General features: G+C 49.8%; 1 protein-coding gene across 1 annotated transcript in view; it reads right to left on the reverse strand.

The window, feature by feature from the left end:
* Positions 1 to 15481, reverse strand: part of USH1C (USH1 protein network component harmonin) — a 47329-nt gene that overhangs the window by 10671 nt on the left and 21177 nt on the right. The window contains exons 15-19 of the mRNA XM_045484674.1: positions 11380 to 11429; positions 7284 to 7436; positions 5837 to 5953; positions 4825 to 5307; positions 1016 to 1135 (exon numbers count right to left, since the gene is read on the reverse strand). Of these exons, the coding sequence (XP_045340630.1) occupies positions 1016 to 1135; positions 4825 to 5307; positions 5837 to 5953; positions 7284 to 7436; positions 11380 to 11429 (923 nt within the window). The remainder of the gene's footprint in view (positions 1 to 1015; positions 1136 to 4824; positions 5308 to 5836; positions 5954 to 7283; positions 7437 to 11379; positions 11430 to 15481) is intronic.

The following is a 15481-nucleotide window of genomic DNA, read 5'->3' on the forward strand; positions in this document are numbered from 1 at the left end:
CTGGTGCCAAACCCTGGGCCTGCCAGCCTGGGGCTGCCCTGCCAACCTCCCTCCCCAAATAGACACAGCCTGATTTATGTCAGGGGCTTGCCCGATGCCCCCAGATGCAGCAGCTGCCCAGTTCAAGTCAAGCAGACGCCACTGGTTGTCACCAGCCAGAGAATGCGACATGGATGCATCAGCAGGTTATCGCAGGGGCATGAACTTTGATCTTTGGGAAGCTGACAGGACAGCAAAAGCTCAAAATAAGTGTCTGAGCTGTCCTGCCCTGACATTTGGATAGGGTTTCCTTGAAAGGGGAAGAAAAATTCTGGCATGACTTTCTTCTCACTGTGGGTGGGAGTCCAGTCTGTGCCTGGTACCCCTGGGACATGAGGGTTACACATGGGTCAGCCGCAGGTGACTGGGAGTGGGCAGGCTCTATTGCCCCCACCCCTCAGGACCACGCCTCACACTCCCAGTCCGGTGAGGAGTGAGCGACAAGTTGGAGAAACTGAGGGGTCCACTTTGGCCAGTTTTCCACCTGAGGGCCTCTGCACCATGCCACGCCAGGCTTTAGGGGCAGAGGCCTGGGCCAGTGGAATCACTGTAGGTTTGGCAAGATGGCAACGTAGGTAAGAGCTTGAGCTGTGGAGTCTAAAAGACTCTGGAGTAAGTAGTAAGATCTTGCTCTGCCTTAGGCAACCGACTTAACCCCTCTATGCCTCAGTATCCTGACACACTGAATCCTGACACGCAGTAGGTTCACAATAAGTCTGAGCTGTTGCCATTATCACTTCTAGATGGAGCTCCAGGCCATCTGGTCAAGTGAGGAAGAGGAATTTCACTGGTCCTGTCAACCCTGGCTTATACCCGTGTGAATTCACCTCTTGGCCAAGGAGAAGTCAGGAGCTGGCACTTAATGTGCGTTTGTATCCCACCCAACTCTCCCTCCAGAGGCAGCAGAACCCAGAGGAGACAGCTCTTGTCTCTGTCTCAGGAGATGCCCTGGAGAGGATCCAAGGAAGGGGCTTACCAGGACCTCGGATTTCACAGCTGGCCTGTAGATGAAGTTGGGCTCCTGGTGGACCATGACAGGTTTGGAAATGGTGGACACGCCAGGGCCTCGTGGAGGCTGTGGGCTTGGGCAAAATGTCTACAAGGGTTAGTTTAAGAGAAACCCATGTGAAGTTGTGGTGGGGGTGGCCCAGGTCAACCAGGGCATGTCAACACACATGCAAATTCACGTCATGCACATGCCGAGCCCGCCTGGTTTATTCACCCTGTTGGAGGTGCTGAGGGTGTGATCTTCAGCAGAAAGACAAGTTCATTGGCCACAGCGCATTCTGAGGCCACAGAAACTACTGGGTGGCTCTAAGAAATCAGAGACTTGAGCCAGAGCCTAGTTACAGGGGTGCCAGCAGCCACCGTCACTCAGAGGATACACTTTCAACGTTCTCTCTCAGTGGTCACGGATGCCATCCAGCCTCCTCTCTCCCTAAAGGCTATTTCTTCCGGCCATGGTTGCATCCCCTGGACTACACACAAAGCATCTGCTATTCCTGGTGGGTGGTTACAGAGGCTCAAAGACTGACGGTGAGGACCAGTAAGAGTAGCATCCAGGAGAGCCGATGCAACCTGTCTGCTTTGCTCTAACACACTCCATCACCTTGGACAAGACAAATCGATTCAGGTCACAGCTCTGCCCGTACTCTTCATGGGTCCCCACTGACTACTGAGCTTCACCTGCAAGGTCCTTCATGAGTCTCTTCACCTTCCTTTGCAACCCCATCCTTCACCCCTCACCCTCCCGGCTCTGCCTCACTTTAGCCTCCAAAATGCCAGGTTTTCTTGCCCTGGTTTATGCATATCCTCTTTCCTCTCTCTGCTTTACCTTCCCAGGTGTTATCTTGGGTGTCACTGCCTTCATAAGGCACCCCTTGAGCTTTTCCTCTCCACCCCAGCTCATTACAGCACCTGTGTTCCCCCATCTCCCCCCAGGTAGCGTGGTAGTTTCCTGCTTACTTATATGTCCTCCTCACCAGATGGTCTCAGGCAGGGACTGGGCTGCCCATTTTGTGGTGGTTCTCCAGCGCCTGGCATAGTGTCTGGCATTTAGTAGGTGCCAGCAGGCATGGCCCTGAAAACCTTCCTCTGGCAGGTGTGATGTGGCAGGCACGTGTGCCACGCTGACACAAGTGTTTGTTTCCACCACCCGGTGCCTGCTGGAGGCTGAGCTGACGGTGCAGATGCAGACATGTGATCACCCACGCCTCCTGCGGCAGCACAGGTGACAACTCTCTCGGAGCATGCCATGAAGCAGGGGCAGCGGTACAAGGGCCAAAGTGCTGGCATGGGCAGGATGAAGCTCACCAAAACAGCAGCCCCCTGGCCTTCAAGTCAGGAATAGCCCTGGCTTTGATGTCATTTAAGACACAAGGGTCCAGGTTTCAGAGGCTCCTTGTGTCGAGGAATTTTTAACCTTCCCTGTGCTCTGATGGGGAACTAACAGTGGGAACTTTGTGATTCTTGGAGGAATCCGAGAAAGCTGGATCCTGTTTTGAATCTTGACTCCGACTCAAAAGTTTGCAGAGTTTACCTCCAATCTCGTGTTTGCAGCTACACCCAAATTTTCTTGTATCCTGATCTGTCACTGATCATAGTTAATGTCTACTGAGCACCTACCATGTGCCTGCCATTCTCCTAAGTATTAACTTCGAATGAGTTCATGTATTAATCCATTTGATCCTCATAACAGGTAGGTGCCATTAGCATTCCCATTTTAGGGACGAGGACACCCAGGCTCAGACAGATGAAGTAATGCATGACCAGAGTCACCAGCTAGTGGCAGAGTCAGGATTCAAACCCAGGGTGGTTCCTCCTTACCATCTTTACGTTCCCTGTACCTTCGATGCCCTTCCTCCCACCCTCCATGTATTGCCATCCTTCAAAGCTCAGCTCATTAAGCCCTTTACTCTGCAAAGGTGCCTTCAACCTTCTGTCAGAATGCATCCTTCCCAGAGCACAAGTCCTGCGTTGAGATCTGGTGTCTCAAACCTGATCTGGAAGTGCGCTTTCCGTTTGAAAACTTCACCTTCCCTGATAGTTTCATCATCATTCCTGCTTTGTTCTCTAAGTAGAGGGGCAGCTGGGCATGACATGTCTATTGGGTAAATACAGGACCTTTTCATTGGTGTTCCTTAGCTTTCTCTAAATTCGTACTCAAGGCCAGCTCAAAACCCAAAAATAAAAACCCTGTGAACACATGGAAAATGGTAACTGGTCCTGCCTCTTTTTATCTGTTTTGCTCATAAGCCATATTGGTCTGATTGATGGGAATATCTAACACCTGTGTCTGGCTCAAATAAAGGTAGCTGCTACAAAAACAAAAACAAAAACGAAAACAAAACAAAACTAAAACCTGTGCCATTTTATAGCTGGCCAGACAGTGGCTCATCCTTCAGATGGCAAAGTCTTAGAGAGCACAGGTATGCCAATTTCCTCTGTGTCTCCTTCAGCACTGCTCCCCTCTGCCCCTCACATAGAGACACAAAGCATGTGCTCAATCCATGCTTGTAGAATTGAATCTGTTGAGGAAAAGCTGCTGCCCATCTTGATAGGGGGCACTCACAAGAAGGATATGGCCCTCTGTGCCAGGCTAACTCAGCCCCCAGTGAACCTGCTCCTGGCTGGGCTCTGGGACAAGACCTCCTTAGAACAGATAGACTTCTCTCTGTCAGAACTGCAGGGCTCAGGACCCATCAGAGGTCCAGAGGGAGTCCCTCTGAGAGTCCCCTGCCAGAAGCTGCAGCCTTTTTGGCATCTGGCACTTTCTTCATTCCCACCTTCCTCCAAGCTTTCCCAAATGCTCTGAAAAGCTTATTCTGTTTTTCATGCTGGGACTCAAATCCATGCAGGGCAGGTTAATAAAAACCACTGATCAGGTACTACTGACTGTCCTCTCTCTAAGCTCCTACCCTTAGCTGATATGAGCCGCTTTAGCGCTGATTCAAGCCTGGCCCCATGGCTACTGGAGCAGAGGAATATTTTGTTTGTCTCTCCATGGGATCAAACCTCCATATCTTCCTTGGGGATTACCTCTTCCAAAATAGTCTTTGGATTAAGAACAATTAATAAGAAATATGTCTTTTTGAGAAAGCTCACTGTTCAGCCTCCTGACATCCAAGAAAAAAAAAAAATCCCTAGTCTGTATATAGTGAATCTGGAGATTTCTAGGAACTCTCTGTCTTCATTTTTTTTTTTTTTTTTCTGGAGCTGGAAGTTGGCCAGAAATTTCTGGGTATTATACTTCAAGCCAATGCAGTTGGCTAACTCCATAGAAAATGGCATTGTAATGTCCTAACACTGCACTGGACAGTGTTATCATTTCATTTACAAGATCTTAATACTGCTCTACTGCTTATCTTCCCCTCGTTTCCCCCAGTTAACCTGGGGATTCATTTCCCATATTCAAGATTTTCTGAGCTTATATCAAAAAGTGACCGGCCATGACTGAGCTCTAGCTATTCATTAACACAGTACTATATTGAACCTTACCAGCCCATACCAGCCAAGAGGAGCCAAGAGAAACCAACAGACATAAATACACTGTTGCTCATCACAAGTACCACAGGCAATTCACCATACTGTATAGTACTTCAACATTAGCAGAAACCAAACACATGCAGGATGACCACAACAGGCAGGTTGGGAGTTCATTCTTCGAAAATGGGGTGGGGTGATGTTTCTTCCCATCTCCGCTCACAAGAGCAGTGGAGGATGTGGAAAACAGCAGCCCTGCCACTCTTCCTGCCTCCCAGCATAGCATGCAGACAGGCGCAGTACCTTTGGGGTGGGTGGGAAGCTCCGTTCAGGGACAGGGGAATTAGTGGGCTTCCCACTGTGGTTCTTCGCTTCCCAGTCCTCTGTTGGATTTCCTGTGTCCCCAGCACGGAAGGGGTGGTTGCCCAGTGCCTCTTCCAGTGCCGAGGGTAGCGGGCGGGTAGGAGTCAGGTCTTGGGTGGGGATAGATGGTGGGGGAGGGATGGGAATGGGGGGTGGAGTGCGTTGGACCCAGGGTGAAGAAGAGGCACTCACACGGCCTGATGAGGGAAGGACAGGGGGCGCAGGGATCTTGGGGGATGGGTTGGAGGGTGGGGGGTGGGGCATCACAGGCAAGGCCGAGGTAGTCTTGGGGGGATAGTAGAACATGTCCAAGGGGATGTCATCCAGGTCAGTGGTGTGGAGGTGCAGCCCGCCTGCGAAGCGTCTCAGGGGTGGGACCAGGGGAGACACAGAAGGCGGGGGAGGCGGGGGCCCCGTGGTCATCTGGGGGAGGGTTGCAAGGAAGTTCTGTAATTGTCTGACCAGTGCTCCACTTCATAAAACACTGAGTATAATGCTTTCCTGTTTCTTTTGCTGCTGGAAATCCACCACCCTCCAACCAGAATCATGGGGTTGTCACTTCTCTGTCACCTGGGTGCTCAGGTGAGCCCAAACCAAGTGGCTAGGAAGGAGTGTCCAAATGTAGGACAGTCCCAAGTTATCTCATATGTGTGACAAGTAAGGTGCCCATACAGTTTATCTAACCTGGAACAACTCGATAGTGAACGGGGCACCCTTGCTCTAGAACAACATGCCTGAGACCATCTCAGATGGGTTAGGATTTGCTGGCCACTCAGGAGATAAGCCCAGAAATGTAGAGATGTCCCCCTCCTCCAGAGAGCAAGGCAGAGTCGGCTGGTAGGGGTGGCCCTGGACAGTGAACCTGATGTGGCCATTTTGCCTCCCACTGTCCCCAGAGTGGGTCATTCTGAAGTCAGCAGGAGGGTCTATGTGGAAAGAAGGGCTCTGTTACCTCTGAAATCTCATTATCAGCAGAGGAAATCTGCTCAAGGCGTGTCTGACAGAGCCTTTCCACCCAATACTGAATCTTTTCCGATTCCTCAAGGTCTTCCCGCTCTGTCTCGGACACCTAGGACCCAAAGCCAGTGCAAAAAGGAGAGGCACACTTGAGTCACACATGCGTGGCGCACTCAAATCAGCAGCATAGAAGCACTTCTTTAAAGAGTACTGTTGGGTGTGTCCACTATCCAGCAAAAGACCCTGGCTTACTCCATCTGGCCCCAGAAGAGGTGGAAATAGAAGGGAGAGGATGCTGGAGTGTGAAGCTGACTAATGGCACTTAGCAAAATCAGAGGAGGGACCTGTGCTTTGGAACTAGTTGGGATAAGGCTCCCAGGGTCCCCATGACCTCTGGGATCTCGGGATTCTCTAAAAATGGCCCTTTTGTAGGCTCCTGGCACATGCCAAAATTTTAATTTTACTCTTTTTCCCCTTCCAGGCTACTTTGTTCCAGAAGAACAAGTTGGATTTTATTTTTAATTTTGTTGCTTACTCGCTCCTAATGCCAGACCTAATGCACTTCACATTTTCCAGCATTACTCTGATTTTGTAATCTAATCAGCTTGGCATTCTGATTCATGGAAGCATTAAAGAGAAGCTGAACCAATAACCTCTCCAATAGCTAGGGAGTTAAAGTCACCCAACTCATCTAGGATATAGGAATTACTCATGTTGGATGACTGTTTTTGTCATATCTTGAAGGGGACAGCTTTAGATACACGTCCAGGTTGAAGAGATCTAGCTTAGGATACATCTTATGTTGACGGAAGCAGCCTGACTCACTGCCTGATCAATTGGGGAATAGCCTCAGACACCTCACCTGCACAACGGGGTTAGCCTCTGACCCATACTCTCAGAGCAAATGCAGGTGGGGGAAATTTGGTCTTGGACTCATAACCTGGGGAGAGAGGCAGACCTGATGACAAGTGGGTGGAAGGCTAACTTCAGTTCTATAATCTAGGCAGAGGGGTTAGCCTTGGGGTCATACCCTGAGTGCAGAGAAAGACCTCATATTCACACATAGGGTGGACAGGTCTGGCCTTGGACTCATACTCTGGTGGGGCTGGGATGGAGGGGACAGACTCAAACCTCTAGCAAGGTATGTGAAGGGTGAACCTAAGTGTGACAATCTGGGCAGAGAGGCTAGCCTCAGACCCATACTTTAGCAAGGAGTCTAGTCTCCATGCCAAACATACACCTAAGCCAGAAGGTGGTCTCCATGACCCTGGGCAGGTGGGATGATCACACATTCTAGACACACATTCTAGAAGGGCAGGGCTCACTCCATCCTTGGACTCCACTTGGGGAACACAACTCCAGCTGGTTCCCTGGGAGCATGGTGGGGAACAGCCAAATTATGTTCTGGGGATGCTCACCTAGCCTGTGAGCCAGACACATACCTCCTGGGCCAGCCGGTTGATTTTCAGTTGTTTTTCCTTTTCCAGCATTTCCTCTTTCTCTTTGTAAAGCTTTTGCTCAAACTCTAGTTCCTTCTTATTCTTTCTCAACTCTTGCAGGCTGTCATACTTGGCTTTCTTCTTATCCTTTCCTTTCTGAGCAGATGTGGTATTGTTTACATGGCAAGGGTTAAAAGGCAGTGTAAACACTGGCACAGCACAGCAAACAGGGCACACAGCCCACAGACAACACCAGAAGTGAGCCCCTCCCCCTGCTCTGCCCATCTGCACTGGGCACTGGACCTCAGATTTAGGACAGGTCTACCCACTGTGCTACCCACTGTGGAGTGGGAGACACATTCCTTTTTCCAGCCAGAAGAACTGGCTTACTAGCTCACTAAGTAGCTGTGCGATCTTGGCTAAGTTCTTTAACCTCTCTGGGCCTGATTCACCTCATCTTCAAAATAGAAGAAATTCCTGCCTATAGGCTTGCCCTCAGCGCTAATAAAATAACATCTATAAAAGAGCCTTATAAAATGAAAGTGGTGTATAAATAGAATACATTGTATTTGTGTCCTAGTATCTGAGCACACGTCTTCTCCATCATCTGGAAAGAGAGGTGTCTCGTGTTTAGACAACAGAGATGCATCCTGGGAGATTCTACAAAAAATTTGGGAGAGCTGACGAGTCTCATTTGCAGAGATCCTCTGTCCTAAGCTTCAGGAGGTAGGAGCCAGCCTCAGACCCGGGAGCCCAGAGCCAGGGACATCAGATTTTGCTCTGATGCTTAACTTCAGACCATTGAATCCTGTAGAGTCCACCATTCCCTCTGAACTAGACCCCGGAACTGAGGATTAGCCAAAAACCATAGGACTAGGAGATGGGAGTGGGGGAAGAGAATAGCCTAACTGCTTTGTACTGACTGTCAGAGTTCAACAGGATTAGGGAAAGGAGATGCAAGGCAAACAAACTCCTTATTTTTCCTGTTGGAATTGGACCTACAGAACCTGCTTTCCTGCCTGCTCCTCCCATGGGGTTGCAGGAAAGCTAAGGGGTAAGGAAGGAAGAAAATTACAATGTATGGACTGCCTATGTGCTAAGGGATTTATGTTCATGGGTAAATCTACCTATGCTCATAGGTAGATATTATCCCCATTCTCTTGATGAAGGAACCAAGACTCAGAGAGGTGAAGTCCCTTGCCCAATATCAAACATCCAGTAAGTGGTGGTGCCAGGTTTTGGACCTGAGTCTTCTAGGTCCAACACATTTTCTACTGTGCCCAGATGAGCTGGCAGCAACGGGAGTATGGCAGGAGGGAGTGTAAGCCCCATCACACACAGCACAGAGGACAGTGTTAGCACTCAGGAGAGGTGGCAGCAGAGAGAGTCAACATTCTGGGGAATTGATGTGGGGAGGAGGAAATCTGCCTGTTCACTGAGCTCATCCCCACCCCTAACTAGCATTCCCTGGGGGCTTCTCTCAGAATTCCCAAATCATCCCAGCACATAAGGGCAGGAATGAGGAATTGAGTTTTTCATTACTGGATACGAAACTTTATCCACAGCTGGAGAAGCCTGGGGGTGTAGTTATGGACCTATTACTGAGTCATCCTGCCTCCCCTCCTAAAGACAATCCCTACTTCCATGCACAGGTAATGCTCTTTGGAGATGGTCCCCCATGTCAGGGATAGAGGCCCGCCACCAGCACAGTCTATGAACTACTTGAGAAAAGTAGTAGCAATGACTCTCATTGCTTCAGAGTCCCGCTTGGTTCCTTACCCACCACGTTCACTAGACTCTTGGCTCAGCTGATAGATGAACCTTGCCATCATGTTATAGATCAGACAGCAATTACCCCGAGAGGAGACAATAACATTCTGCCTAATGGCAGCTTGCTAGGATATGGGTATGGCCTCTCACAGGGACCACCAATGATAGGAATGGCCATTCTGTTGGCTTAAAAACCAAACCAAATCAAACCAAACCAAAAAACCTTCAAACTACCAGTGCTAACATTTTAGAGCCAGGTATCCTGGATGGGACAGGCAGATGTGGCAGTCTCTGTCCCCTTTCCAAGAAAGCAGCACCTGTTTAGTGATGCAGAAGGTTAAACTGTCCCGTAGCATCGTCTACTGACCTCATACTAGCGCCCTCCATACAGGTTACTCAGTTGCGTGTGAATCTACCTCACCTGCTGGACAGTGGGCTCCTGCCATAGGGCTGGTTTGCAGGATTTACTCAAGCATCCTAGTAAAAGGCTTAGTCAGAACCATGAATCCTGCAGGCTGACACAGACTTTGTGGGGCCACATGCCTGGGGACCTTGAGCCTCAGAGGGACTTACTCCCCGGTTAGGAATAACAAACATCGAATCTTTGTCTTTTCAAATAAGGGAAATTGTGCACACTGATGATCATGGCTATAGATAGCCAAGTGTATTACCCGGGGACTTGGTGTTCTAGCTGCTGGGAGACAATGCATGTCACATGGCTCTAGAGGAAGCGACAATGGGTTTTCAGAGCCAGCATGAGAGATGTGATTCTGTTGTCCTTTTAGCTGTCAGTTAAATTCATGGCAAATGGTCCCTCCCAGTTTGGACTGAGAGGAAAGGCAGACAGGATGGATGTGCTCTTGCTTCTTACCTAGAAGCCATCTTTCTCTCTTTTGGAAATGAAATGAAAACAAAAATATCAGCTATTCAGTTATACTGAACTAATGAATAGGTGAAAACAGGGCTCCTTCTTACCAATAGCAATGTCCAAGTGACATGATTTCCTATGGGAGGTATGTGTGTGGAGAAGATGTTAGTTCTCTTACATTTACCTGGTTATTAGTGCCTGGAAGAGATTTTACCTATCCATAAAGGTATAGGTATTTTTTCCAGTATAATCCTGTGTGTGTGTGTGTGTGTGTGTGTGTGTGTGTGTGTGTGTGCGTGTGCATGTGTGCGTGTGTGTGTGCACGCTGTCCTCTGTAGGTGAGTTCTAGTAGAGATAGTGTGTAGAGCATTCAAAATCTAACCCAATGAGATAGCCTAAGCCACAGAGTCGGGCTGTAGGATGAAAAAAGACAGTCTTGTGAGACTGGGTCCTTTCTGAGACCAAGGCAGTGTGGAAAGGAATCCCCCGTGGTGCCCTGTCCTAAGTTTATTCAATATCATACAAATCATGATCTGTGTTCCTAGGTCAAGATGCTAACTTCTGTCAGGAGTAATATTGCTATTATCTTAACAGTATTGTGTTGGAAGAAGGGAGCAGACGTTTCTGGGACATCAGATATTCCCATTTTACAGGCAGGGAGAAGCTACCTACCTATCATCAAGGTCACCCAGCTGCCACCGTTTTGGTTTCTGGGGGACTGACATCCTGCCAGAAAGACCCAGCCGAGTGATAACAACTAAATTAGTTCACCCAGATTTATGCTGATGCCTGATTTCCAAATGCCAAGTCATCTCATATGTCCAATCTACAGATATTAACAGTGGCGTTTTCATAATCAAATGCCAAAGTGATTTAGAAAGAAAAAGGATGAGAGTCTTATGGGGCCTGGAGATACAGTAATAAGATTTAGAGAGAAAATTCAAGGCCCCAGAGACCAGAAAAATGCATTATCTTGGCACACGTAGCGATATTTCTAGGAGAGAGTTATGATTGGTGTGGCTCTTAGTCTCAACTCGAGGCAGAAAATCCCTGCCTGGCAGCGAGTCTGTGTCTGGTGCAGCTGGTCTCATAACGTGTGTTGTGTATACCCAACCTGATATTTCACTCTGTCTGACCATGGCTTCTGGTCTTGACAGAGGAACAAAGAAGTTGCCATGGCCCTGTCCCTGCCCTGTGCCTCCCGAGGCTGATGCTGACCGAGATGGTGCCAGATGGTACTCAGGCGGGTCTCACCCCATGAACACTTTCCCCCCACAATGCTTCTGTGGCAGCACCCTGCCTTTTGACGTCAGCCTGATAGACGCAGACAGGTCAGCCCTTGTAGTGAACAGGCCGGGTTACACTGTTTAGAGTTGACAGGCAAAGAAACAATGCTCGTAAAGGCCAAACCCCACAGCAAACTCAGTGGCAAACGGCACAGCACTCAGTCTCGCGCCCTACCTTCCGGATGGTTGGGAATTTGCCATCGTAACGATAAAACCACCCAAAGGCTATAACACAGAGAACAAAGAGATGAGATGCTGTTTGGCTCAGTCAGAGCGTCCACAGACAGCAGCCAGGGGCTGGGATCACAAGGACATGTGGCTGTGGGATGAAGAGCAGACCCAATAGCAAAACCGCACCCTCGGTCTGACTCTCCACTCACCTGGCTTCACCTGGGTTACAGAGCAGGCCCCAGGCTGCCAGAGAACGGCCCTGATTCCCTGGGGCCCCGTCAACTGCTTCTCCCCAGGACACTGGCTTCAGGAGTCAGTGCCAGAAAATCAGAGACAGCCCTTGTTGGGGGATGAGCTTTTCCAAATCACAGCTGCAGTCTGCTAACACTGAAAGAGAACGAGGCCTCTCCTGACTGATGTCTGGTCCCTCCATTCAAGAAATGGCTCAAGACAAAAGATAGCCCGGGTTTATGCCTCAAATTGCTATCACTCAGAACAAAACTGTCTTATCTCATAGTACAGACCACGTCCTCTGCTTTCAATGTTGAGAGAGAAGGCAATGACAGGGGTCAGCTCTGAGAAAGGCAGCTCAGGCAGCTGTGGGCAGGTCTGCCCCGACAAGCATACCCCGCCCCGGCCCCAGACCAGATCATCAGGGCACCAGCCCCCTGCTTCCCCCAGGCAACAGTATGACCGGGAAACATCTCAAACCTAAAGCTCCCTGCACCAGCAGTGATCCATTAAATAATTACCCACCCTGACCAGCCTGAGTTCTAGAACAGGATCTTGAAAGCCTCCTGCCTGACCTTGGGGATATCTAGGGAGTCCTTAGGGAGATCCCAGAGCAGCAGAGGAAGAACCTGGGCTTGGGCAGCACTGAACCAGTGGTTCAGTTGTTTAGGTGTGTATCAGCAGACATTTCAGCCAGGTTGGGAGTCCTGTCCTCAGGCTTTGTGTGCAGTGCTTGGACTAAGCTGGGATTGCAGGAGCTTCGCACACTCCAGTGGTCCCTGCTGCGTGATGGCCCCTTAGAGCTGGGTGTCTGCAGGGCTAGCAGGAGGCGGTGGGCAAGGCAAGCGGAGCAGCAAGGCCAGGCAGTGAAGGGGGGGCTGCAAACCTGCTCTCCCTGCTCCTCCATGCCTCCATCTGGGTCATCTGCTGGCTCAAGCTCAGGTTCCACTCCCTGATCAGCTACCCAGGAAAAGAGGAGGAAGCTGGTGAACCAAGAGGGACTTGGGAGACCAAGAGGCCAGAGGTGCTTCCCAGGAGCCTAATGACCTATGCCCGGCCTCCTCTATGGGAACTTGTGAGGTCAGGGGTGGGAACAGGGCTCAGGAGCCCAGAGCAAAACGGTCTTGCTCCGGGATCGTGCATGCAGTGCTTTCAACCTTGGTAGCTTTAGTTTCTCTGTCTGTAAAATGGGCTAACAATGGGGGGACCTCTGACCTGACAGTCAAGTGAGAAACTTTGTGCAGGGCATTCAGTTGAAACTTGGGAAGTGAGGCACAGAATATGGGAATATCTGAGTATTACACATGTCTGGTACCAAGGGTTTACAATGGCAGAACAGACCTTCCTGGCTGCTTCTTACCACTTTGGGAACTCTGGGTCCCTGGGGGATGTCAGAGCTATGTGGGCAGGTTGATCCTGAGGAGGTGAGGAGATTTCAAAGGGTAAAGGGGAGACATGTGGTTAGGAAGACATGAATGTTGACATCATGTGGAGAATAGCAAATCATCCATTCCAGTGGTTTCCAATCTGGACTTTGGCCTCCCTGGGACTGTTGAAGGGAGTGGATGAGTCTGCTGTGACCTGCCTATTAATATTTCAAATATTAATTAGAAGAACCTCCCCATTCCTCTATGAAAAGGCTGTAAGTTAAATTCCTTAGCTTTTGGCTCAATTTATGTTAATTAAATAGTGGAACATTGATGCTTTCTTGCAAATAACAATGACTACATAATAAAACAATAGGAAAACAACTGATTGCTTCATAGTTTGATAGGAAAAACCTCAACTTCTAAACCATGGGGTCCATTGGGGGTGGAGGCTAATTGCTGGGGTCCTAATGGAGAGAAAATCCTAGAAATATCCTGTTTAAACCTCTTCATCTCCCAAGGCTCCTTCCGGCTCTGGGATGCTTAATAACCCCCCTCCTCATTGCTTTGGCTAAAGAAAGCTCTTCTGGGGGACTCTCTGACAATCTGTCCTGGCTCAGAAGAATGTTGGGGTTCTGCTGGGTCAGCTACAGGGAGGCAGGCAGTGCCCCTAGGACAGGTGGTGGTGAGAGAAGCAGTCAGGCCCACCACATCATTAGGATGAGTGGCTTTCTTTTTCAGGCAAGAGATGCTCCACACTCTTTCCTGTCTGTTCAAAAATGTGCAGTCCATCCCTCACAGGCACAAACACCTGAGTCAGATATAACCTGTTGGCTAACTGGGCCCCAGAGCTGAAGAGTCACCAGGGAGGAGCCGGCTTGTCCCGGTTGTGCTGGCCCAACACAACAGAGACCGCTCCAGCTTCCCAGGAATGGGGAGGGAGGCAGGAATTGAGCTCGCTCAGAGGCCTTCCTGCATTTTCTGACTGATTTCCCAAGGAGAATGAAATTGCCAGTGCACGCAGACATGGACAGAGGCAGCAGCTGCCCCAGCTCAGGCAGGCAGGCTCGGGCCATCCATCCCATGTTTCGCACATTCCCTTAGAAAAAATTTGTATCTTAAAGCAAAGGGAAAGCTCTTGCTCCTTTCATTCGAGAAGCTTGATTTGGTTTAAAAGCACTAAATAAATAGCTAGCCAGAGAAAGTGTTTTTATTTTTCGTAGTTCCTGAGAGAATGTGTTTGCTCTAAAGCCAAGGCCCGGTTTCTAGAAAGGTACTAAATTGACTAGGATTACTTTCACGAGAAGCAATTAAAATTGATTTCTCTCCTTCTGAAGCTCGTATTTCACTCATAAGAGCAAATTAGCTCCCTGTCTCAAACACAGATTATTCACCAGGAATTTAGCTCTGGCCACATCCTTAACTAACACCAAATGTCAGGGGGGAGGCTGATGAGAGCTTGCTTTGTCCTTCAGAGAGGACCCTGGGATGACACCATCCCCTGCTGCCAGGAAGGAATGTGCTGGGAGATGTTTGTTCTGCACCAGGCAGGAGTGAAACGGAACCATCCAGGTGCCTGCCCAACCTCTTTGTTGACCCAAGTGGCCTGTGTTGACAAGATGATGCCACTCTAGGGCCCAATATGATCCAAAGTTGGGGCCAGGTTGTCTAGACCATCACAAGATCCCAAATGGCTGTGACACAGCAGACATGGGGAATCTTGGTTCTTGGGGGTAGATTCACCCCATATCTAGAGGTTCCCAGGTCAGCTGAGCACAATCAGCTGCAGCAGAACTGGCCCTATGTCATGTAAAGTGACAATAAGGCCCAATGTGGAATCCTGGACTCGTGATTGCCATGGCCCCAGCTACCTTGCTTGGCTTCCTACCACCAGCCCCCTGGAGAAGCACTGAGAGTGAGCCACTACTTTGCCCTGGTGGTGTGGGCACCTGGTAGTAGGCGTTGTGAGCAGGTGGACAGGGGAGCAGGTGGTGGAGGCCTGGCCTGAAATTGGAAGTGAGAACCCAGGGCAGATGAAGAAAGGAGGTGCAAAGGGCAGAGGGAGCTGAGGCCCCAGGATGGCTGCAGTTTGGGCCTAGGAGTGGTCTCAGTCCTCTCTCTGACTCCATCCTTGAAGGGGTGTGACCATACCCCATGCACAGGGGTGCAGGTGGCAGGGGCACTTCAGGTAAGGTCTTCCCACAGTCACCCACCAGCCTCGGATCACCCAAATCCTCTCCATCATGAGCATTTCCCCTCTTTCTTGCTGCTGTTGCACCCAGCTCTGATTCAGAACCAGGTGGGATGTGGACGTACTACCCAGCAAAGCAAGAAGATGATCCAATGAACAACTCGCTTTTGACAGAGCTCTCCATTCCCTGGTCAGCAGCCCAAGGGCACAAGGAGAGACCCTCCTGCCTGAGTCTGTGTTGTGGGGGAGAGTCTGGCAACAGGCCCCTGGGGACAAAGGGGCAGAGATCCTGCCCACCCCCATGCCCTGGCACGTGG

This window comes from Leopardus geoffroyi, chromosome D1, assembly GCF_018350155.1.
Source record: "Leopardus geoffroyi isolate Oge1 chromosome D1, O.geoffroyi_Oge1_pat1.0, whole genome shotgun sequence".
Classification (NCBI taxonomy): Eukaryota; Metazoa; Chordata; class Mammalia; order Carnivora; family Felidae; genus Leopardus; species Leopardus geoffroyi.